Raw genomic sequence first — 26,177 nt, 5'->3', positions numbered from 1 at the left:
TTTTCGGCTCAGGCCACAATCTCAGGGTCATGAGACTGAGCCCTGAGCTGGGTCCCCCACTCAGTGCCGAGTCCATTTAAGAGATTCTTGCTCTCCCCTTCTTCCTCTGCCCCTTCCCCCACTTGTGCTCACGCACTCTCTCTTTCTCTCAGATAAACAGATAAATAAAATCTTTAAAGAGAGCAAAGAAAAGGCCAAATATTTTTTAGTTGGTTTTGCTAACACAGAACTAGAGAGTTCTACAAAGGGTAATTTTAACACTATCATTGGCTTGGCTACATTTGCACTTAATGGACATGAGGTGAAAATATGAACCAATCTGGGATGAAAATGACACAGTCTCACAGTCGGCTGATGACCCATCCACACTATGCGCAAAGGAGTTACCTGCAGTAATTGAGAACAATGGATGGAGAGTTCTCAAATTACTGTTGGACAAATCTTTTCCCTTCTTAGTCTGTCCTCTAAACGTTTAGACCCTAGCGTTTTGGGCTCCAAAAATGGGCCATCAACATGATAGACCATCTCTAAAGCAAACAATCCGTCCACAGATAACTAAGTTGATGTGACTGACACATACTCCAATCAATGTACTGCTCATGGACACTACATGCCAAGCATGCTTCAGAGTAATTTCTGAAATTTGAAGAATGAGGGAACATAACTGAGACTTCCCTAGCAATAGCAAAACATGCTAATGTGTAGTAAAGAGAACTCCAATTAGCTTACCTCCTGCAGTAGATCAGCCTGCTCAATTGCTTTAAGGACATTTTTCTTGGATGTTTCCTGAACTTCCCCTCCCAAAAGAAACTCATCCAAAATAAAATAAGCCTTCTCAAAATTAAAGATGATATCAAGTTCACATACCTGAGAAGCAAGAAAAACAATGTTAAAATTGAAGAAAGCAAAACATACTTACCCACCATCAAGTAGTGAATAAAAAGGTGGTCAGTGAATCGATCTTAATTCTTTCTAAAAATGGCAATCTTGCCAATAATTAAGTATCACTGATTTAGTCAGTTTAATTTTCAAATCTCAAGTACTTGGAAACACAAGGCCTACAAACTAAATAAGACCTGATTCTGGAAGTTCTCAACATGGGCAACTGAGTAATTCTCTGCTCATAAACAATGACCTTTTTAAATACATACTTCCTGTACAATGTGATTATAACTGCTTACCAAATCTAAATTCTATACTAAGCACTTCCAGAACATTAATCTTTGCAGTTGAACTCCTTTCTGTTTCACTATTTTAAACCTCATTCTCACAACCATCATTAAATGAGCAGGGCTGTGGGGTCACGCATTGCAGCAGTTAACCGATTGGGCCGGCTGGCAAAAGAGAGTCAGCCCTTCCCCACCTCTGCAGTTACTTTCAAACAGAATTCCTAAGACAATCAAACAATAAACTTGTTACAGAGAAGATTTTTAAAAAATACTATGGCATTCAATTTCCTAAAACAAAATACTACTCACACTGCCAAAGTACTTGTCAAGTAATTCCACGTAACGATGAATTATTTCCAGGGTAATTAGCTCATTGTCCTGATCCTCGATAGCACAGCAAAAATACAGACTAGCATATCTGTAACAAAGCAAATGTGGAAGAAATTTTACCCTATAACCTAAATATGTTCTCATATCCTATTGTGAAAGATCCCATACTTACACAATTTACTTCCCCCTTCACAACAGTATAGATTTTTCTCCTGCACTACAAAAGGAATGAATGCATGTAGAGAAAGTTTGCAAAGTACAGGCAAGCAAAAAACCAAAAAACAATCACTCAATCATACCATCTAGAAATGTAGAAAGATGAACTCGTTTTGCTCTTCTTTAGGCTGCCTTCTATGAATATCTAAAACATAGCTGGACCCAGTTATGAAATACAATGAATGAAATGGTCCTAAATTGTATGAAATATAATCTTATGTTTACCTAATTAAAACAAAATGCGCTGTGTGATTAATTCAAACGTCAAGTAAACAGGGAAGACGATAAACTCTCCGACTGAAGGACTTATTGAAGATATTGTCAATGTGAAGGCAATGACTGAAACGTTTTGTTGAAGCATTAATATACACAACAGAGAAGAACACAAGTCCTATGTACAGCCTGAGGAGATCTCAAAGTGAACCCACCCCGTGTACCAGCACCCTGATCAAGAAACAAATTACGGAACTCCTAAATCCCCTCTCCTAACCCCTCTAGGTCACAATCTGCCACCCCCCAAGGGTAACTACTATCTTGACTCCCAACGGCATAGAATTGTTTTTAAAGATTTCTAGGACTGTGGAATAAACTCCAAGAAAAGAACAGTTCTAAGTTATTACAGAAGTCAGAGAAAGAGAACAGGGGAAACTGAGACCTGTTCTCAAATTTTCCAAGTTGTACCTGTTAAATGAAAGTTTGTTATTTACCCCTTGAATATTAACATTGGAAAACTCATATTCTCTTCCAAATTAGGATTCTAGCACATGAGGCTACATTATACTTGACCCAAAAAAGCCAAACTTAACATACAACCCTGAGGCATAACAAACAATGACCAAGTCTTTTGAGGAGGATTAAAAGAGCATTTTACAAATGGTTTAAGTGTATTACAGGCTTTTGGAAAAAAACACAAGCAGAAAACCCAAAACATTTTAAACAAGTCTCAGTTTCGATTGTAATTTTTGCCAAGGAGCATCTTGGTGAATTTTAGGAAACACAATGAGCAGTTACTGCTCATAGCATTAATGGAAAATCACACGTACATATAAACTTGGTTTTGGAATTCAATGAATTCCTACTCTTCAATAGGAGAGTAACTGGTATTTACAGAATGCTCTATTCACATTATCAACTTGACCAAATAAAGATCAATTATTTGATCTTTCCAACAGCAAGCACCATCATTCTTGACTGGCGGGGAAGGAAAAAAAAAAAAATGAGGCCCGAGTCCAGACCTGCCACGTGGTCATTCTGGGACCATTCAGGTCATGATCCCAGAGCCTGGGATCGAGTCAGACCTTTCCCCACTCCACTGCAAGGACGCCCTCTTCACACACAGCTTGCCTTTTTTTGCCATGTCCACTCTACCTGATTAATATGTTATTTAAAATGGCAGGTCTCCTGCGATCTTGAAGAGGAGGCTTTCGAATGTGTCCATTTATTAGCATGAAGGACCCAAGAGGGTACCACCTCCAACTTTAACAAAGTGCTTCCTCTCTTTCCTACCCTATGGTTTCGTGTTATCTGTTTAAAACGCAAAGGGGGGGGCGCGCCTGGGAGGCTCCGTCAGTTAAGTGTCCGACTTTTGATTCTGGCTCAGGTTGTGTTCTCAGGGTCTCGAGATTGAGCCCTGTGTCAGGCTCTGCAATGAGCATGGAATCTCCTTGGGATTCTCTCTATCACTCTCCCTCTGTCACCACCCACTCTAGCCCTGCTCATGCGCACTCACGCTCTCTCTAAAAACATGAAATTAGGGGTGCCTGGGTGGCTTAGTCTGTTAAGTATCTGCCTTCGGCTCAGGTCATGATCCCAGGGTTCTGGGATTGAGTCCCACATCGGGCTCCTTGCTCGGCGGAGAGCCTGCTTCTCCCTCTGCTTGCAGCTCCCAGTGCTTGTGCGTGCTCTCTGACAAAAAAAATCTTTAAAAAAAATAAAAAATAAAAATTAAATTAAAATAATAAAAAGAAAGGCAATTCCAACTCTCCATCCTCTTCAACCCATACTCACCAAATAGTTTTGAATTTGAGGAAACTGATACAAATGACACGTTACAAGTCTCCAAATCAAGAAAACTAAAGATTAAAGGAATTCACATTAAAAATGGTAGGTAAAAAAGAGACATGACTAGCTGACACGAAGAGAATGCTATTTAAATAATCCCATTAGAAGGAATTTATTAATAGTTTTGGGTAAAATTCCTTTTATTCTTAATGTCAGCACTCCTACAATGCTACTGTTAAGCAATCTAATGTTTATACCATCCTCGCTCCTACCCACAGTACTGCCTCTTGACTTACAAATAAACAGCACTTGTCAATGGTCCTTAATTGTGTGAATCATTTAGAAATATTAATTTACATATCACCAGGACTGATGTGTCCAAGCATCAACCAATATTTTTAAAATCCTGCAGTACAGGGGCACCTGGGTGTTTTAGTCAGTTAAGTGTCTGCCTTTAGCTCAGGTCATGATCCCAGAGCCTGGGATCGAGTCTCACATCTGCTTCTCCCTCTCCCTCTGCTGCTCCCCATGCTTGTTCTCTCTCTCAAATAAATAAGATATTAAAAAAAATCCTGCAATACCAAGTAAATAAATAAATACATACATACATACATACATACATACATACAAAAGTCCTGCAATACTACCTTAATGCTTGCTTTCACTCAGAATGGAAAAAGAGCCATCAGTTAGACAAATTCTTTGTTGTAGGTGATTATCTAGTTATCAGGGTTATAATGCCCCTCTCTACAGAAAGCTTATGGAAGAAAGAAACAGAATAGTTAACAGGTAACATTCACGGAGTCCTCTGAGTGAGACACTAAATGTTAGCAAAGGCTTCTGCATATTTTGCCATTTTAATCCTCACAACAACTCTTCAAGAAAGATACTGTTATTAACTTGCATTTATAGGAGACCCAAGCTTAACCGAGTAACCTCCCCAGGAACAGTAATTTGACTCCAAAGCCCCTGTTAAGGGTTTATATTAAAAACTATAGCCAGGAACTGTATTAAATAAAGTAATCCTGCACCTGGCAAAAATTAAAACTGAATAAGCAATATTTAAGAGCTTTGAAGAGGGAGAGAAAAATTGTTATACTGATTTAGTAAAAGATTACCAAGAGAACCTGAAGCATACTCCTTATTTTTAGAAGCAAATGCTTTTTAAAAATTCAATTATGAGCTCATTTTGTTCTCTTAGTACCTATTTGTAAGTCTAAACCTGAAGTAAAATTAATAATAGACTAGTAAGAAGAAAGGTATGTTTGGTTATTTTTAGCAGAATGGATTAAGGCTTACTCTAATTACTGGCACTCACAGACCATCTGAAAGTGCCTATTCTTACATTCAAAACACATGACTTCTCCACAGTCAGCTAAGTGGCAGCTGACCGCGTGAATGTGACTAAACTATTCTCAATACCCACCGGTATGTCATTAAAAATTCTTTTGTTGGTCAAGAAAATACAGTACTGTGGCAAAGTCTTAAACTAGTAAGATACATGTATGTTTAAATTCACTGTATAACTCAATCTAGTGCCTCTTCCATAACATGCTGCATAAAATAGGAATCAAAAAAGCATACAGTGTTAGGTCTTTCAGGGATTTTCAAGAGCATTTATTTCAGAGGTGAGGACACACACACACAATGACTTGTTCAAAGTCACAAAACTAGCTAAGGGTGCAAACCAAACAGAACTCAAGTCCCCAGATTTTCAGTCTGTTTTTTCAGCTATATTCTCCCTACGGACCCCTACCCCGCCCCCCACCCTTCCCAAGACGGGGAGCTATGCGAAACGCTCAGCAAGAAGAATGCGGCCGAGACAAGTGGAAGAAGGCAGGCAGGCCTAAAGACCACTTGCTGACAGAACAGCGACAGTGCTGGTTCAGAATTTCTCAGAAGTGAGACTCCTTTTGCTTAAAAGGTCTTCTCTTCCAGCTGGACTAGGGGGAAAAAAAAAATCACTCGTTTATGTCAACAAAGAATATGTTCTTAAATACGATAAATGAGGTTTTCAGTATGAAATGGGGGCAGAGGCATAGAAAAACTGATTAAAAATTCTAAGTTTTATATGTGAATCTTATCTCAATAAAGCTGTTTTTTTTTAAGTACACCTTTTACTTACAGGAGCTTCATAAAAGTATCAGACTCAGGTGAGAGTACCCTTTACAGCCTTTATTTAAAAGGAAAAGTGGGGACGCCTGGGTGGCTCAGTTGCTTGGACGACTGCCTTCGGCTCAGGTCATGATCCTGGGAGTCCCAGGATCGAGTCCCGCATCGGGCTCCCAGCTCCATGGGGAGTCTGCTTCTCTCTCTTGACCTTCTCCTCGCTCATGCTCTCTCTCACTGTCTCTCTCTCAAATAAATAAATAAAATCTTAAAAAAAAAATAAATAAAAAATAAAAGGAAAAGTGGTAGGCCAGCGCGGGCGGGCTAAGTGCTGCGTGCGGAACACCAGCCAGTGCTTGCCTTCCTCCGGTCGGAACAGGCCCTTGCCTTCAGCGGCAGGAAACTTGATTCCTGGGATTGATTCCCTTGCTGGTATTTTCCTCCTCCACACGGGGGACTCCTTCCCCTATCTAGAAATAAGCTGAAGTCTCTCACACCTTTTTAAAAACTCTGTCCCTCACTCCTGTGTCTATGGGCGGTTACCACCTCTTCGCATCTGACGAAGCTCCCGAAATAGTCTACATTTGCTGTTTAAAAGCCTCCACCTCTTCACACTTTGCCCCATTTCTTCGAGAGTTTCTACTATTTCACTGAAAATGTTCCTCCGACAAATGGCATTTTTGGAACTCTCACCGTAAAACCTAATAGATTCTTCCTTCACTTTTATTGTTTTTGCAATATTTGGCCCTGGTAACTTAATTTTCAAAACTCACTCCCACTTCCTGACATTACTGACCCTATACTTAGTCTCTCCCCCTTTGCTTGCCCCTTGAATGTTGGTGGTTTACCACTTTATGCCTAATTTCCGCCCTGACTTCCAAGCCCACTCGGAGAAAAGCAAGCATCTCAAAGTCAACCTGTCTGCTACCTCACGTTTACCGTCAGCTGAAACAGAAGTGTGGAATCCCTGCCCTCCTGGCTTCGGGCAGAAAAACCCCCAAAAAACAAAAACAAAAAACCTTACCTTGTAGGAACAGCTCATTCCACCTGCTGAGCCCATAGCAGAGGTCTTCCTTCAGGGCCTCATTGTAATGCAGTTTCCTAAGAGATCGCTCAGGTGCCAGCCTCAGCCCTCCCCCCTACTCATTCTCCAATTACAAGGATCCTTTCAAAAAGGCATGATCTGCTCTTTTCTCATCCCTGTTTTAAAACCTTTGCCTCCACACTTCAGAACTGAGTTCTAGCCCCCTTGTCAGTCACTAACTGGAATATGACCTTGGACAAGTCACTTCTCCCAAATTCTTCCTTTCATAAAATTGAAATTTAATCAACAGTAGTGGTTTTAGGGGCGCCTGGGTGGCTCAGTCATTAAGCGTCTGCCTTTCACCTCAGGTCATGATCCCGGACCTCTGGGATCCAGCCCCGCATCAGGCTCCCTGCTCGGCAGGAAGCCTGTTTCTCCCTCTCCCACTCCCACTAGTGTTCCCTCTCTCGCTGTGTCTCTGTCACACGAATAAAATAAAATGATTCAAATCTTTAAAAACAACAACAAAAGAACCAGTAGTGGTTTTAAAGGTCATGAACCATCTCTGATGCAGAGGGCACAAGCCAAGTGAGCAGAGGTATGAGATCCCGGTTCTGTTTCCATGAGAGCACCTCCACTTCCACTTGATTCATCGAAGGTTCTAACCTCTGGGCAAAAAGCTTTTTATTTTTTTTTTTTAAGATTTTTATTTATTTATTTGACAGACAGAAATCACAAGTAGGCAGAGAGAGAGATTGGAGGAAGCAGGCTCCCTGCTGAGCAGAGAGCCCGATGCGGGCTCGATCCCAGGACCCTGGGATCATGACCTGAGCCGAAGGCAGAGGCTTTAACCCACTGAGCCCCCCAGGCGCCCCGCAAAAAGCTTTTTAAAAACAATCACCTGATTACATTATTCTAAGACTTCTCCCAGCTCTAAAATGCTATGAGTTTTCTCAACAAGTACTAAACCAAAATCACCCAAAGATAACTAAATTTATTCTATTGCAAAGAGTTCTATGGTATTTAAAACATTCTCTATGTCCTATAATCTCCCATCACCTCCTCTGCCATCTACCCACCCCCCACATACACGCAAAACCCATCCACACCTAGAATAAAGGAACAGAGATAAAAACCCAGACTTCTCTTCAACGCCCCCCCCCTTGCAGCCCATACTGTTAGTTCCCTGAACTTCCCCTATAGAAGACAATTTCTTATATGCAGAGACACTCTTCTTAAATACAGTAAATTATTTGTAAGGGAGGGAAAATGGAGAAGAAACAAAGTAATTAATTTCTTTTAACTCCTGATTAGCCCAATCTTGAGAAATGTTATTTTAGGGTATTAAAAGACTTTTAGATATTAATAAAGATGTACATTTTTAAAAAATTTAGTGTCCAAAGCCAATGTGTGAGTCATTTTTCAACATCAAAAATTTAAAAATCTATTCTTCACAAAATTATCAGATCTAATTATACCTCCATGACAGCAACAAGTGTACTTCAAATTAATAAATGCTAGTAACAAAGAAATCTTATATAGAGAGTTTCAAAACCTCTATATGACTAAATGATCTATGCATCCAAGGTGTTCAAAAGTGAGATTCTAGAAGTCAGAAAAAAGGCATATCAATTATCAGTCATTACTGTATAGATTTTTAAGCAAGGTTTGTCAAAATTCAGAGAATTACACCATTTAAAATATGACCCCATTTTCACCTGCAAAGAAATTCATTTAATTTTTCTAAAAAGATGATTAAGTAGAAATAATCATTTATGCCTTTAATTACATAATTAGTTTTAAATCGACTTTTCTGATTTTATTTTTTTGACTGGACAATCAATCAAAACACCAGTTATTTAAAAGACACAAAGCTTTAACTTAAACCTTTTTCATCTAAATCATTAATCATTACTTGTAAATGTCATCTCTCAAAAGTCTGCCATTGCCACATTATAAATGACTGAACATTTAATCCAATTTTGCCTTTCCGATAAATGAAAATTATACCTTTTGTAAACAATCTTCAGATCTCGCCACTCAAGAAAGCTGCACATTTTAGGTTTCCGTGCTAAAACGGTTTGAACAAGTTCTCTTGTAATCTTTTTCTTCTCTTTGTCTGATAGTGGGACATACCATTTCTGCAGTCGAAGCTTTCCCTGACGACTAAAAAGCAACATAAACTGCATCTGTTAAGATAAATAGAGCCAAGATTACATGCAACACTTTGATTCCGTAAAGATTAAGATGACATGGTTCCTAGAGAAGCTTAGGGGGCAGGGCCTTTGACAAATGATTAGTAGCCATCAGTATTTCTACGCCAGTTAAAACAGCAGGAAAATGCTTGTAGAAAGATCTTCCCACCAGGGGCAAATCTCCCCACCCCACCCCGTGCCATATAAGTTCGGAGAGTAGTGTGTGGGAAAAAAATAATAATCATAATTAAAAAAATAAAAAACAGGTAAAAAGCTGAAGTGAAATTTTTGAGGAAAAAGAAAGATAACTCTTGCAATTTAAGACAACTACTGTCTACCTGTGCTGTACATTTCACACTCTCTGTATGCTTCAAAAGAGAACTGTTGACATCAACTGGTTTAGATACATTTGAAAGGAACAGCAGATCTACAAACTATTTCTCATCCTGAGGCTGTTCCAGTCCCCAGCTGAATTACTTGTATTCAGACTGCTATCACTCAGAATGCCCTCTTCAGTTTACGCTCACACATTTTAAGCAAAACAAAACATCTAAAATATTCAACAAAAAACCCCATAAATGCGCATTTTTCTTAATAAAAGGCTGACTTTTAAGTGTCTCTTCTCATCTTTGCTTTCTAAAAATTCCAACATAAATATACACACAATAGAGAAGTAGGTTAATGTAACAATATGAAAGAGAATCCTTTAAAAAGCCAAAATTTAGGGGCGCCTGGGTGGCTCAGTGGGTTAAGCCGCTGCCTTCGGCTCGGGTCATGATCTCAGAGTCCTGGGATCGAGCCCCGCATCGGGCTCTCTGCTCTCTAGGGGAGCCTGCTTCTTCCTCTCTCTCTGCCTGCCTCTCTGCCTGCTTGTGATCTCTCTGTCAAATAAATAAGTAAATAAATAAAAATCTTTAAAATAAAAAAAAAAAGCCAAAATTTAGAGACACACATGCAGAGACATTACGCAAAATACCTCATTTAAAACAATTTTTAAAACAAGCGTCTACAGATGGAGTGGATGCTGAATTCTACTGTATCTTAAACTATTTTGTATATGTGTATTTGGAACCTCAAATCTGTTGATTAGTTTACATGTTTAATTTTAAAGGAAAGCTTCCTGTAATCCAACTGCTCTTCCCAACTGCAAACATTAAGCATTGTTCCTACAAAAGTAATTTAAAGGTAGAATTCAGACAGGTTTTTCCCCCCCTCCTCCTAACTGTTGTTAAGTTCCTTCAACGGTGTTACTACAAGTAAGACTGCAGCCCGATTCTTTTTTTTTTTTTTTAAGATTTATTTATTTATTTGACAGAAATCACAAGGAGGCAGAGAGGCAGGCAGAGAGAGAGGAGGAAGCAGGCTCCCCGCTGAGCAAAGAGCCCGATGTGGGGCTCGATCCCAGGACCCTGGGATCATGACCTGAGCCGAATGCAGAGGCTTTAATCCACTGAGCCACCCAGGCGCCCCTGCAGCCCGATTCTTAATATGCACCACACCACCTTAAATCTGAATATGGGGTAGGGGAATCTACACGGCCAATTTAGAATAAAAATGGGCTCCAAATTTCGCTAAGAAATTACTGTCGCTTTTTGTGTTAATCCAAACGGGCATCGACAAGGTATTTAGAAATTTATGATGTGGCCATTTAACTTTATTAAAGTTAAAATTGGCTTATTACGCCTCACTTAAAACCTTCACTGGCACAAAATAAGCGAACGATATTTTTGATGTCAAAGTGCCTCCCATACAAGTCCTGTTAAGACAGCGGCATTCGGAGGGGAACAGCAACTAAAGCATCAACTGGACGTTTAATGCAAACCCGTTACCAGAACTTTGAGAATAACAGACCCCTATTCCAGGACCCCGACGACCTGGAGGAGTGGCGGTTTGCTTTCTGAAAGAGTATGCGCTCTCGGCTGTCTATATCCCCTCCCTACCACTTTATAGAATAAATAATTTACTCTTTAAAATAAATTATGTGCTAACATGGGACGATACCCGGTTGCGAGGCACAAGTATTCCTTTCCTCTGGTTAAAAACTAACGCTTTGATTTTGCCGCAAATCACAGGGCACCTCAATTCCTCGAGATTGGTTATTAAAAACAATAGGCTCAGCTGCGGAGCCGGCTCAGGGCCAGCGTTCCTCGGTCCGGCCGTCTCCAACGCCTCCCCGCCGCCCCATGGGGCCGCAGTCCATCACTGACCGAGCCCGGGCGAGGTGACAGGCTAGGCGCGGGGCAGACAATGGCATTCGCCGCCACGCAGGGGGCGCCAAGGGTCCTCCGCCGCCACCGCCCCCAGCCGCGGGCCCCTCCCGAAAATGCCCCGCAAAACTTGAGGTGATTCCCAAACCACAGGTGCCGCGGGGCCCCCCACATTCCCGGGGCGCGGTGCGGAGTGGAGAACCGCGCGGACGCGGAGAGAAGTGAGATGCGGGGCGCGGCGAACCCCTGGCTGGCTGGGGCGGCCAGGCGCGGGGTGGGGTCGTCGGGGCGCCCGCGGGGCGGCGGAGGGCGCGCCCAAACCGTCCTCCCGGCTCCCTGTCCCCCACGTCCCCGCTCGCCCCCTGGGACTTACGGCGGCCGCGGGCCGCGGGCGTGGCTGAGCTCGGCCGGCGGCGGCGGCGGCTGTGGCGGCTGCGGCTGAGGGGAAGCCCCTGTCGCCAGGCTGAGGAAGAGAAGCCGTGTTGCTGTGGGGAGGGGACCCAGTTAGCGGAGGGAAGGCTTAGGCAGCGAGGGGAGGGCGAGCCGGCAGACCCCGCCCCGTGGGCCGGACGAAGGAGGAGCCGGGGTTGCGGCGAGAGGAGGGGCGGGCTGGGCGACGCGCGGGAAGCAGCTCGGCCTTCGCCAACGGCACCGGAGGCAGCGCCGGAGACCGCACAATCTAAGAAAGCCGATTGGCCGCGTCTCTACCGAGAGGGGTGGTCTGGGCCGGAAGTCAGGCCACGTGATCCGGAAGCGGCTGCTGCCAAGGCCGGCGCGCCTGCGTGCTCCTGCTTGTGCATTTCGAACTCGGGCAGGCGGCTTCCCCGGCTACCCGGTGGTAGGAGGACGGGGTTCTGCGGTGCCCTTTGTCGACCCCGCCGTGCGGGGCAGGGAAGGTCAGGATTGCGAAGAGCCAAGTTCAAGCTCCGATAACTCTCCGAGCCCAAAGAGGGTGGGGCGGGGAGGCGTGACTGCCCGTGATGCTGGTGAGGGGAGAGAGGGAGTGCTGCACCTCTGGGGAAAACAAGTCAGCTCTGTCGTGGAGCTAGTGCACGCGTTCAGAGGGCCTTTTGCAGTTATTCTGCTTCCAACCCGCCTGGAATCCAGCCGGTCCGACCTATCGCACTGCTACAGCCCTAGACACTTTTTGCCCCAGGCTGTGCAAGTGTCTCTTCCCTGGGCTTACCTCGCCTATTCTCAGTGCTGCGGACCTAATGAATTAAGGTCCGTCCTCTGCTGAGAAGCCCAGACAGCATCTCGTGTTTGAGATCCCACTTCCTTCACACTGAGTCGCGTTCCCCGCCGCTCCGCCCCAAAGCCGCCTAGGTTCCAGTTAGCCTTGCGGAAGACTTGCTCTGCCTGGCGTGTACTTCCTCTCAAATGTTAATCTATGAAGCCTCACCCTCAAACCCTGTAAGAACGAATCCCTCTTTCACCCACATGTTCATTAGCCTCTGCTTAGCACATCTTGGATTTTACTCATTTTTGCATCCCCACGTGTCCATTTGCCTTTATTTAGCACGTCTTGAATTTTTTTCATTTTTCGTCCCAACCTAGTTCACTGCCTGGTAGATAACACATCTAATAAGTGGGAGTTGACTGATGAGGACTATAAAATGATAGATTTGTTAAGAACCGTAGTGCTGAGCATTATACTTGGCACATAATGGATGTCCATATTTTTTTGAATGAAAAGGACGGATGAATCATCTAGTCCGACTCATCTTTTACAGATGAGCAAAGGGGAGCCCCATGGGATTAAGTGACCTTGCTTGAACAGCCACTGGTTTCTCATGTTGAATGGTATTCATTACCCCAGTCACTTAGGTTCTTACAAAGGAAGCTGGAAAATTGCTTTTATTATGCTATGCCCTTTTTGCAGAGGTTCCCAAACATACTCGCCAGAATTTTTTAATGACCTAAAGTGAAAAAGAAATGCTACGTTTTTCACGAAGCTAAATTTAATCAATTTAAAGGAATCCTTTATTAGGGATTGTTCTTTTTTGTGTGTGTGTGTGGTAAAAGGTCTATAAAACTATGATAGTATATAACAGGGATTTGAAGGCATTTTTATTGCCCTGATTTGGCAAAGTAAAAATGTATAATACCTCCCTCTTTTTAAGCACTACTATACTGCTAGGAAAATTTCCTACAAATATGTAGGATAATGTATACTGGAACACAAGTGGCCGACACAAAGCACAGAACTGGCATTCTGTGGTCTTTAGGCCCCCTGCCAAGATTTCTCTCTGCTTCCTAACCAGTCGTGCTCCAAAGTCACATATTAATGCCCCATTTCTCCCGTACTACACAAAACAGATGCCATTAACCAGTTCAAAGATAGATTGAATACTATGCAGTGAAAACGTGCACTCTGAATCCAAGGGCTGTTTTTCTCTTTTTCTGTACAAAGCACATATATCCTCAACGTTCTTAGGCTAACCACCTCCAAGTTTAAAGCCATTGGTTATGCTCCTAATGTTGGTCTGTGGTTCTGAAAATGAAGACGGCAGACTTGCTGATGACATATTGGCAGTCTCTGGTGATCCTAGCCAAGAAAAGGAGCGGGTGAAGGGTAGAGAGGGAAAGGAATTATGGGAAAAATAATTAGCAGCTGAAAGCAGCTATTACATAATCTTGGCTGCTTATTAATTTAGAAGAAGGAATGGCTTATTAAATTCTAATAGCAGCAGCACAACTGCAAACAACCTAGCAATTAACAATGCAGGGCCCATTATTTTGTTAATATGTTCTCTTTTTTGGCAAGTGTATAAGAACAAATTTTATAGAAGCAGATGGTCTTTTTCAGTAGATTATAGATGGTTTTTCCCCGGTCTTAGTATCAAGTGCTAATTGTGCATTCACCGTGAAAGACAAAAGAAGCACTGTTAGTAATTAACTGCTTGACTTTGATTCCACATTTTCCAAATTGTGGGCTTTCTTATGTACATATTTCTTCTCACCCAGTATCTTCTTCATCTGTCATGTTAATAGGGTATCTTTCTTTATCCTCTGCTTTTGTTATGTGGGTGGTCCTGATTTCTTGGTTGTTAATATTGATACGAAAATAATTTCTCATGAGAAATTAAAAATCAGATTTTATACTTTTTTTTTTTTTTTTTCTGGTACAGGAGGCATTTATTACAACATCATTTCTCATGGAACAAGAAGGAACGTGGACTTTCATGGTGCAAGCCTTCCTGATGTTTCCCGGGTTTCAATGGCCCAGGCAGATAAAGGAAACTCAGCAAGGTCAGAAGAAAGAAGAACAGATCTGTCCTTAAGTGGGAAAAATAACCGTGTCCCAAGTATACAGAAGGGGAACAAATGAAGTATTTCTGGTAAACTACTTTTTATTTCTTTTTTATTGAGATATAATTGACATTATATTAGCTTAAGGTGTACAACATAATTTGATATTTATATGCATTTGTGAAATGATCACCACAATAATTCTAGTTAATATCGCTGGTTTCTTTAAAAAAAAAAAAAGTGCTTAGCTTTCATTTATGCTAAATGCAAGAGTTGAGGGCCTTCTAACAATAAAATTTTGAGACTTTTAATGTAATCTTTTAAAAGTTCAAAAATAGCTTTAGTTTTAGTTTCCTGTTAAATGTGTGTTGGCCATATGCTTTTATCTACTCTCCCTCACAAAATGCCATTAAACGGAAAAAAAAAAGGAGGAATGTTTGAAATATATACTCACATGGGCAATAAGACAGGGGACATTAGCATGAGGATGTCATCAAGGATGTCTCGGTGCACTGTTGGCTCATTGTGATTTAGGTAAAAATTGTAATATATTTATATTGGGAATACAGAGGAGCAGAAGTGAGGGGATGTTGAAATCATGCTAAATCCTCAGGCCCTGGCAATAAGAAAATAGATAACATCTAACATAAACCAAAAAAATAGTATTATTAGTGTATTCTTTAGATACCAGGAAGTAAATTCCAGAAGCCATGATGACTTTCTTTCCAGGGACAGAATCTTGAGGTAGGATGCATTAAAGGTTATTATTACATTTTATTTTAGTGCAAGTTTTCCTTAGACCATTTTTAAAAATATTGTAATGAAGTAGATAAAAATTCTTCTGTTAGTGTCAACACTATATTATGGACTTGTACAGCATTCCTTTAGCCTGTCTATGTGTTACTTAGAAATTATTAAATAAAGATGCCTTTGTAATGGAATTCAGCACTGAATCAATGTAGAAGAGCACAGTAAGTGTAAAAAAGATGCTTAGAGTTTTGGATTTGCATCTCCAATGATAAACTTGTTCCAAGGAGAGAACTGGCCCCAAATAATGAGGATTTGTGAATGAGTCATTTCAAATAGATAGAGTTGTCACTGCCAAAGTCCCCAACAACAGGCCAAAGATAAATGTGGGACATCCACTTTTCCCTGAAGACTGTTTCCAGAGCTTTGAATAAAATGCGGGAAAATGACTCTTTTTTTAATATTAGGCCAAGGCAGTGGTAATTTTATCCACCACCCCTTCCTCCTGACCCCAGAGGACACCTGGCAGTGTCTGGAGACATTGTGGTTGTCATATCGGCACCCAGGTATGGGGCAGGTGGGGGTGCTGCTGCTACAGTGCACAGGACACTCCCCTAGGACAGTGATCCAGCCTCAGATGTCAACAGCACTGAGGCTGAGAGGCTCCAAGTTAGTCATTGAAAAGGTTAGTGTGCAGGAACCGAGCGCTTTTATAGGTATTTCAAGAAATGGAACACGCACTATCTGTACCTAAGTTTTGCTTGTGGTTTTTTTTTTTTTTTTTCCTTTCTTAGAGGGGTTGGAGGCCTTCTTAAATATCTGAGAGCTAAAATTCTTAACTGCTGAAAAGACTGGCCGCCTACATTAGGCAGTCAGTATTCTTTAATGGTAGCTAGAATAAACTCTTGAAATGGGATTTTTTTTCCTAAGTGACCCCAGAATATTCGTGGAAATTATTTAGAACCTGAATCCATGAGGTGACTGTTCCATCCCTTCATTCATTTAACATAGATGTTTATTATGCTGGTTTATTATGTTTCTTATGGTTTACTCTGCTGGCCACTCTGGAAGGTAATGGGGATACAAAGATGAGTAACATGTTGGCTCTTTCCTAAAGCTCTAAAACCATTTCTCCTGACACAGAATTTCATGTCTTTTGGAGACCAATTCTGGGTGGTTAGAACAGCAGTCATCAATCAAACATAAGAACACATTTTCTTTTGGATAGCCCCTAAAGATGCTTCTTAGAACCTTGGATTTCCATGACGGACACCTTTGGAAACTGTTTGCCCTAATGACCTCCCGGGGCTCCCAGGGATCTTTTCATTCTGTGAGTTTTCCATAGCACTCTGAATTCACAGCAGCATAAGAAAGTCGAGGTGTTTTCAACAAAACGATTCCAGATAATATTCTTTTGACCTGGTCCTTGGAATGAAATGTTTCAACAGTAATCTAATTCAACTAGATGACTGGTTCTAAGTTATTCTCTGTATGGCTTATGAAAAAAACGCAAATTTTGGTCTCCATCCCAGAGTTTGTGATTCACTGGGTCTGAGATGAGGCCTGAGAATTGCATTTCTCACAAGTTCTCAGGTGCTGCTGTTGCCACTGTTTCAGAGACCACACTTTAAGAACCACTGCTCTACGCCAACCTCCCCACCCCCAAAACATAAAACCCCCCAAGATACCTAACTGGTAAATTCTCAAGCTAGCAATTTTGATGTAATTTCCAAGACTGATGATCTTAAGGAAACTTGAGGTGTGAATATTTTTTGTGGCTGACCTTACTAAGTCTGATAATATTAGGAGATTAATATTCCCAGTTATATGAATCTGAAGCTACATCGATATGTACAAACCTGAGTGGCATAGGTACACTGTTCGCCATCTACAAACTAATGTACTGTGTTGGTGTTAGTTAGAAATTGGAGCACTTAGAGAAACTTGAAGGCTGCACCATAAAAATCAGGTGCTTACTTGGTGAATATCACTGCTCTAAAAATATTTTCCAACTACTCATGCCAAGTGGGTATCACCTCTGAAATATTTCGTTAACAATTACAGACGTGAGGTAGGAAGGAGAGAGTTGAGAGGTAACAGCTAGACAGAATCAGTATCTCTGAAAATAGCAGAAACCCACCATGAAGTGATCAAAATCTGCCCCTTCTCTTCCATGGCACACAGCTAGCTAGACCCCGTTGTTCAGTCATCCCTCCAGTTAGGTATCCTGTGGGGCTGATTGGGCTGATGAAGTGTGATATCAAGGCAGGGCCCAGAAAAACCTTGCACAGGAAGGCCTCTTCTCCCTCCCTTCTTCCTCAACCTTACTTTTGTCCCCTGGATGTTGACATCCAGGGCGACATCGGAAGTTACTCATTTAAGATGGTTGAGTCTTTAAAATAATAATCTTTAAAATAAAATCTTTAAAAAAGAAAGAAGGAAAGAATGAACTTTGTATCAAGCCAGTGATTTTTCTGGGTTCATCTGGTACAGTTGCTAGCACTACTGGCCATTCTCGTAAGCTGTTATACACTTAGTTACAAAGAGAAAGAAACATAGTGATGGGGAGAGCAAGTAGATAGCTCTTTTTCTTGTTTCTAAACCTGCTTTTTGTGCTCCTTCATGCGTCTCCTTTCCATTGAAATTTAAAGAAAATTCTCATGTAGTCTGAGCCCAGAATTTTTTTTTTAAAGATTTTATTTATTTATTTGACAGAGAGATCACAAGTGGGCAGAGAGGCAGGCAGAGAGAGAGGTGGAAGCAGGCTCTCTGTGGAGCAGAGAGCCCGATGCGGGGCTCGATCCCCAGACCCTGGGATCATGACCTGAGCCGAAGGCAGAGGCTTTAACCCACTGAGCCACCCAGGTGCCCCCAGAATTTTTTTTTTTTTTTAAGATTTTATTTGTTTATTTGACAGAGAGAGAGACAGCGAGAGAGGGAACACAAGCGGGGGAGTGGGAGAGGGAGAAGCAGGCTTCCCGCAGAGGAGGGAGCCTGATGCGGGGCTCCATCCCAGGACCCTGGGATCATGAAGCTGAGCTGAAGGCAAAGGCTTAACCCACTGAGCTACCCAGGTGCCCCTATTTATTCACTTAAAAAATGTTTTACTTATTTACTTGACAGAGAGAGAGACAGTAAGAGCAGAAACATAAGCAGGGGGATTGGGAGAGGGAGAAGCAGGCTTCCCGGTGAGTGGGGAGACATGGGGCTCGGTCTCAACACCCTGGGATCATGACCCGAGCTGAAGGCAGACGCTAAAGGACTGAGCCACCCAGGTGCCCTGATAAGTCAAAATGAAACAGACAAACAAATCACAGGCTGAAACAGCCAAGGAAATGGGGGTGGAGGGTACATTCCAGTAAACTGTACCTAATTGTCCAAAGTGGATAATATTATCATCGTCTCTTTGAATCAAGAAACCAAAGTTTATAGTTTGTGACCCGATTGTCTTTGTCTTCTTCTTCTTTTTTTTTTTTTTGTCTTCTAAATACTATAGAACACAGTTAAAACATTTATCCAAAAGAATTCCTGAACATTTTAACTGAATGACTTGAAAAGCTTTTAGAAATACTGCATGTATTCAAAATATAACAAATACATGAAATAATAACATTTTAAGGTCATTTCACTGAAAAACTTCATTTTACAAATAGGGAAATTAAGGCCCAGAGAAGTTAAACAAATTTTTCGAGATCATACTACCTGGTTTGTGGCCGATGAAGAACAAAGACCCCTATGTTCTGGTTCCAGGCAATGGTTTTGTCCACTACAGTGTGCTATTGCCCATAAACTACTAGCCCTCATCTTTAGGCAAAAAGAGACAAACAAATAAACTGGAAAACTACACACACAGAGAGCCTCTCAAAATGTAAAGTCTTCAGTGCTTCCTCTGTGTTTGCTCTGCTTTCTTTTAAAGTTTTTGTGTCTCTGGTAGCCAACTGAAACCATTGGAATCTCCTAGATTGGGACAGTATCTTACGAATTTCTGTCTCACATAACCTAATGCAATGCCTTGCATAAAGTAGATGCTCAAAAAATGTTAATTAAATTGAATTGGATGACTATACTTCAATTTAAACAAAAAAGAAAGAGAAAAAATTGAATTGGAATGCCAGAAGAAGGTTTAATAAGCCCCTGTCTTATTACTTCTCGAATGTTGCCAGTTTTCTGTGCCCCTCTCTTCCCCTTCGTGCAAGATATCCTTTCCATCCCCACTAATATTGCACTAGGTCAGACCAAGAAACTGGACCTTCTATCTCAGCCCCTTCCTTCCACATTACATGCCATTGTTCTATGATGTCATTACAGTTTCTTCCGCATGCACGTGGCCACCTGAGTGTTTTTTCTAAAACATAAATCTAATAGAGATTAGACTCTCTGCTTAAAATGCTTCAATTTCTTTGTTACTTCGTTGAATTTATACACCCAAGTCTGGGCCAGACACTCAGTACTGGGGATAAAATAGAGGACCGCTTAGATGGAACGTCCCACCAGGTCCATGGGGTGGAAAGGTCGGGGGAGTACAGTTTACAGTTGGCCATCCCAATATAGTGGAGTAGCTGTTTCAAAGGGGAAAGGCCTGGGTGCTGTGGGAGCATATAAGCGAGGGCCTAACCCAGAGTTTTGGTACTAGTGATGTGTGGTGGAGTCAGGGAACATTGTTTGGAGGACACAGTCTTTGGCCAACATTTGAGGGACCCCTACGTGGCTCAGTTGGTTAAGTGTCTGCCTTCGGCTCCGGTCATGATCCCAGGGTCCTAGGGTCAAGTCCTGCATCAGGCTGCTTGCTCAGTGGGGAGCCTGCTTCTCTCTCTACCTGCTACTCCCTCTGCTTGTGTTCTCTCTCTCTCTGATGAGTAAATATTTTTTTTAAAAAGTGGGGGGAGGAATTAACCGAGAGAAGACAGGGGAAGAGTGTTCCACGAAGGGAGAATAGCATGGGCAAGGATGAAGAGATGAACACATGAGTATAAGCGTGGCCAGAGAGTACCTGGGGAAGGGTGAGTCTGCAGAGGACAGGAGAACCATATCATGCAGGACTTTTCAAACCAGATTCACAAGATTTGGGCTTCCTGCAAAGATATTGGGGGATATTGAAAGATTTTAAGCAAGGGCGGTACAGTATAGGATTTGAGTTTTAGAGTTTCGGAAGGATCTCGCTGGATGAAATGTGGTTAATTGCAGGATATATTGTAGTCAGAGTTTAGCTGCAGATAGAATGAACCATTCTAACCAATACTGACTGAAGAAGTCTAAAAATGATTAGGAAAGTAAAACCTAGGCTCAGTTTCCAGGAAACCTTCCAGAATAACACTGTAGAACTCGATGGCCAGCCAGCGGTTCTGTCTGCTGTATCAGTGAGCTGGAATGTTAAGCTGTCTCCGTAACTGCTGGTTTCAGGATTATGCCTCCTCCGCTGTGTTCAAGAAATCAGGAAGTTGTTGCCAGTGAAATGGATGCTTGGGTACTGCCTTTTTTCCCCGTTAAATGGCTCGGGTCTGGACTCTCTCTCCAACTGCCACTGAAAGCCAAATGCTTCTGTAACTAAGCTTGCCAGCTAACAGAGCAGAGGCAAGGCCGCTTTTCACGATCTATCACTGCCTTCTTCCAAATGGTACATGAGTACACGTGATTGTTACAATCTACGTCCCAACCAGAAGCCTAGCTAAAGAATGCCGTTTCTCATTTTCTGGAACAAGCACTGCCAGGAGGTTGGAATGGATATTGAGCGAGCAGGTCTACAATGTCCATGACACTGGTTCAGATGGGTGGCTCAGAGACCAGTTGGGAAGCTGGTGGATAACACACATGAGTGCTGAAGGTAGCCTGACCAGGGAGTAAAGAGAAGGACAGAGATTGGAAAGTTTGGGAGGTGGGATTGATTGGTGTAGGTTGCTTTGATGTGGGGGCAAAGGGAGCAGGCGTAAAGTCAAGGATGACAATGGGGGATGATTTTCTGAGAGAGGGAACCCAGGAGAAAAAGCAGACTGCTGGTGGAATGAGCTCATTTTTTAAGCTCCAAGATGAAATATCTGGGCCTGAATTCTGCCAACAGCCTGAATGAGCTTGGAAGAGGACCCCCAAGCTCCAAATGAGAATGCATCCTCAGCCAACACCTTGACTTTAGCCTTGTGAGAGCTGAGTAGGGGACCCAGCAAACTTGTGCCTGGACTCCTGACCCATTGAGGCTGAGAGATAATAGGTGGATATTGTTTTAAACTGCTAAGTTTGTGTTAATTTGTTACATTAATAGATCACTTATACACATACCAGGGCACACTTCAAGAGTTCTAACTTTTAGGGGGCAAGCAAGGGAAAGCCTCAAAAGAAGACTGAAAAGGAATGATCAAAAGTATGGGAGGAGATCAGGAGTGTGTAGAGTCACGAAGCTAAAAAAAGAGATCCTGATAAGAAGGAGAAAGTTGTCCAATGTACCAAATATTGCTGAGAATTCAAGTAGGAACAGAAGGAGCTCACTGGATTCCAAAAGGCCATTTGAGGGGCGCCTGGGTGGCTCAGCCAATTAAGCATCCAACTCTTGATTTCTGCTCTGGTTATGATCTCAGGGTTGTGAGATTGAGCCCCGTGTTGGGCTCTGTACTGGGATTGGAGCCCACTTAAGATTCTCTCTCTCCCTCACCCTCTGCCCCTCCCCACCTCCGTCTCTTAAAAAAAAATGTGCCATTTGAGAAAGTGATGTATAGACAGAAGAGCCATTTGAGTGAGGTGATGTGTAGAAATAGTCATTGCAGCCTATGGAGGAAAAAGTGGAAAGGGAGAAGTGAAGACAGCTTTTTTTTTTAGGAGGTTTATGTTTAAAGAGGAGGAAGAAAAGAGGTAGCTGGGACAGGGTGGGGCATCAAGTTTGAGGTGCTGTTGTTGCTTGCTGGTGGGTAGGAATCAGGGAGAGGATGAGGGTATGAGCAGTGAATGGCAGAGGAGGAAGAAAGTATGTAGATAAAGCACATAGTTTGGTAGTAGGGAAGGAGGTCCTTCTTCTCTGACATAGAGGAGGAGGTTGGATTATCTGCTGGGTAAAAGAGGGAGGTGGAGATGGGTTGAGGACTGTGAAGCAGGTTTCTACTATAGACCTTCGAGAACTGGAGAGAAGCTTCTGGAGCAATAGGAAAGGATAACTGAGGGTGCTGAATGTGCAGTGGAGACAAGATCTAGGACTGGGTCATTCTATAATTAGTTGTGTTGATGGAGGGTTGAGATTTGCCAGGTGACTGAGATGGACGGACAAGAGACTGAAGTGGTGAGGGGAGGCGTTCAAGCCAGACGAGAGAAGCAGTGACAATGAAAGTGGGGAGTTTCAGGATGGGAGGGAGGGAGGGAGGGTGAGAAGGAGGGGCCTCGGGGATACTGATAGAGCAGAAAGAGAGAAACTAATGGGGCTGAGGAAGAGGAAGACCCTACAGCTATCAAGGCCAGGTTGTAATTGGAACAACTGAGTGAGACAGCCAGAAGTATGGAAAGTTGTGTTCGGAGAGAAATACACGAATGCGTTATTTCAGAGGTGGAGGAGGGTGGGAGGTCGGGTGGGGTATGCAACACGTCAGGGCAGAGTGGGGGGCCGAGCAGAAAGGAGGTGAGGCTCTCTGGAGCAGAGAAGACCAAGGAGCGGGGACGCCTGGGTGGCTCAGTGGGTTAAGCCTCTGCCCTCAGCTTAGGTCATGATCCTATGGTCCTGGGATCGAGCCCCTCATCGGGCTCTCTGCTCGGCGGGGAGCCTGCTTCCCCACCCCTGCCTGCCTCTCTGCCTACTTGTAATCTCTCTTTCTGTCAAATAAATAAATAAAATCTTAAAAAAAAAAAGAAGAAGAAGAAGACCAAGGAGCGGACTCACTTGGGTGTGGAGTAGCGGGTCACCTGTCTGGATGTTAAAGTCACTCGGGGTGGCAGCAGGACCTGATGGAAAAGGCGACGGTGATCCAGTTGCTAAAGACTTAAGGTGTCATTTTGGAAAAACCGGCTTTATGGAGTTGTGATCCACATGCTACGCAGTTTACCCATCTATGGTGTACAGTTCAGCGGCTTTTAGTTCATTGACGTGGCTGTGTGGTCATCGCCACCATCAATTCCAGAACATTTTCATCACTCCAAAAGGAAGCCCTATACTTCTTAGCATTACCCCCTAATTTTTCCAGCACTGCCTCCTACGCCCACTTCCATCCACCCCCCCCCCCCCCCCCGCCAGCCTCTAATGTGCTTTCTGTCTGTGGATTTGCCTCTTCTGGCCATTTCATTTCAATGGAAGCATACAATGTATGGTCCTTTGTGTCTGGCTTTCTTCACTTAGCATAGTGTTTCCAGGGCTCCTTCATGGTGTAGCGTGTACTGGCTTTTCATTTCAAAGCATGATTTTAATGGGTGGAAAGAACCTCGAAAGAGCTTAGGGAAGGATGTGAGGCAAATACTTCCTTTGGACACCAAGTCAGCTCTGGTCATTAACAGCGTTGAGTTTGTTATAAGTACCTCTTTCTCTTGGGAGTATCTAAAATAAGTCAATATTAAATGCTAATGCTTGCATCTTCCCTCCCCACCCCTAGCAGTAAAGATAACTGAAGACCTTGCTTAATTACAAAGACTGAGTCAGTCATTGTTGCTTCATGGTAACTACTTGCTTAAGAAACACATTCATCTTGGAAAGGAGATAATGAGCAAAATTGGCAATGCCCTAATAAGCTCTAAATTAAGCATACATAATCTTGAACGAAATATAAGAATCAGCAAAAATTTTTTTTACTTATTGATCATTAGTGTTAATGAGAGCAGCAGCAAGTAGCTTTGTTCCTGTTCACTTAGAAAGTATAAAAACAAGGTAAGCAAGCCATTAGGAACATTAATGTGAGGATTCAGTTTTCATCCTGATAATGGAATACTTTATCTTTCCTAGCCTGTTGACCTTGGAAGCCCTCGATGGCTTGATGTTTTCTGGTCTTTGGCTAATTTTCAACCACGTTAGTAACAGACTGTGTGCGAATCACTTTCTGTAGGATCAGGGCCTACTAACAGCAGTAAAACCGAATGAATACATCTATGTCCAGGAAATATCAGTTACAAGTGAGCATAAGGGACTGTTGTCTGTATGAAGGCATGGAGAGACCCTTATTAATAAGAGTGGAGAAAGTAATCCAAGAGACTAAGCGTGCTGGTAAGCGGGGCTAAGGCTTTTTGGAGGAGCTCAGATTTTAAGAGGCACATTAAAAACCCGGGAGGAAGGAGATAGCAATCAAAGGCTCAAACCACAAGAACAGCACAGACCTCTAACACTAATGCAAGAAAGACGAACTCAAGAGTACTGAGACTTGCTGAAGGGTATTTGAATTTAAGGTTCACAGCAGCAGTAGAATCTCTTGTTTGCTCAGGATCCCTCACTCCTAAAAACAGTACCCCCATTCTCCAGGGAAACCGTTCTGGGCTATCACTATCACTCCCACTCAAAGGATGCAAACTAAAAGAATACGAGTCTTCAGGTTTGGACAAGCCATAACTGAGAAGATGAAAACAGTTTTCAAAAGAGGTCCTTAAAATATCATCTGCAGTCTATGGGAAAGAGAAGTGCTTCCTGAAGACAGGAGATGGGCAAATATCTTGGTTTTCAAAAAGGGGAGAAGGGGGACGCCTGGGTGGCTCAGTTGGTTAAGCAGCTGCCTTCGGCTCAGGTCATGATCCCAGCGTCCTGGGATCGAGTCCCGCATCGGGCTCCTTGCTCAGCAGGGAGCCTGCTTCTCCCTCTGCCTCTGCCTGCCATTCTGTCTGCCTGCACTCGCTCTCTCTCCCTCTCTCTCTCTGACAAATAAATAAAATCTTAAAAAAAAAAAAAAACAAACTAAAAAAAAAAAAAAAAAAAGGGGAGAAGGTGGGTGATGCCAGTGTGAACAGGGATTTCAGTGTTAATTCTGCATTAAGAATACATACGGGTGGTGTGTGAATTCTCTGAGAGGGAGGAGGAGATCCTTTAAGAAACCAGCATGAATTAACTAAGAAAAGACAGCCTGATGGGCAGGCTTTGGTTTCTTTTGTGATATGTTTATTAGACTAGTAGATTGGGGTGCGTGGGTGGCTCAGTCATTAAGCTCTGCCTTCAGCTCAGGTCATGATCCCAGGGTCCTGGGAGGGAGCCCAGCATCAGGCTCCTTGCTCTACCGGGAAGCCTGCTTCTCCCTCTCCCACTCCTCCTGCTTGTGTTCCTGCTCTTGCTGTGTTTCTCTCTGTCAAATAAATGGATAAAATCTTAAAAAAAAAAAAAAAAAAAGACTAGTAGATCAAAGGAATTCTATGGACCTAGAGTTTCTGTATTTCTGCAAGGCATTTTTCAAAGACTTCCATGGCATCCTTGTGGAAGAGATGGGGAAACTGGATAGACCATAAGAAAATTTTAGCAGCGTGACCACTCTACGCTAAGAATCCTGATTGAGGGATCTTTGTCAAGTCTTGCAGATTTTGTTGCAGGTCTGTATTGAACAGGGATGTTTTCCTAGCTTGGTCCTTTTTAAGTCACCTGAATATGGACTGAGTGGACCTGGTTATCAGTACATGGAGAATAAGAAGCTGGGAGGGAGTGTGAATCAATCAGACGACAAAGCAGGTTGCAAACTGGCACTGTCCCAGGGATGATGTATCAGCCAGTATCTTTTAAACTAAGGCAGGATAAATTCATAAATAAATGTATAAGTGGTCATCTCTATCAAAATGAAATTTAAATATGACAAGTTTGAGTGTTTTATCCTTGGAATCAAAGTTAAGGGTATAGGGAGAACTTGTGAAATAGCAGCATGTGGGGAAAAAAGGCTCAGGGATTACAGGGGTCTGAAGGCAGTAAGAGCCAAGAGCATGATGAGGCTACAAAATAGAAGGGAAAAAAATACCCAAAGGAATCTTGGGCTGTTTAAATAGAAATATAGTATTCTGACTGTTCTGT

General features: G+C 42.6%; 1 protein-coding gene across 4 annotated transcripts in view; it reads right to left on the bottom strand.

The window, feature by feature from the left end:
- LOC111157096 (adaptor related protein complex 1 sigma 2 subunit) overlaps window positions 1-11,659 on the bottom strand; it is a 28,871-nt gene extending 17,212 nt beyond the window's left edge. For all 4 annotated transcript variants that reach the window (XM_022518333.1, XM_022518334.1, XM_022518335.1 and 1 more), the window contains exons 1-4: window positions 11,625-11,659; window positions 8,860-9,038; window positions 1,479-1,587; window positions 730-867 (exon numbers count right to left, since the gene is read on the bottom strand). In XM_022518333.1, the coding sequence (XP_022374041.1) occupies window positions 730-867; window positions 1,479-1,587; window positions 8,860-9,038 (426 nt within the window). In that variant the 5' untranslated portion in view covers window positions 11,625-11,659. The remainder of the gene's footprint in view (window positions 1-729; window positions 868-1,478; window positions 1,588-8,859; window positions 9,039-11,624) is intronic.
- Between the last annotated feature and the right edge of the window lie 14,518 nt (window positions 11,660-26,177).

This window comes from Enhydra lutris, unplaced genomic scaffold (genome assembly GCF_002288905.1).
Source record: "Enhydra lutris kenyoni isolate GAN:26980312 unplaced genomic scaffold, ASM228890v2 scaffoldscaffold52, whole genome shotgun sequence".
Lineage (NCBI taxonomy): Eukaryota > Metazoa > Chordata > Mammalia > Carnivora > Mustelidae > Enhydra > Enhydra lutris.
The sequence above is the reverse complement of the archived record's forward strand: the minus strand, read 5'-3'. Positions and strand labels throughout refer to the sequence as shown.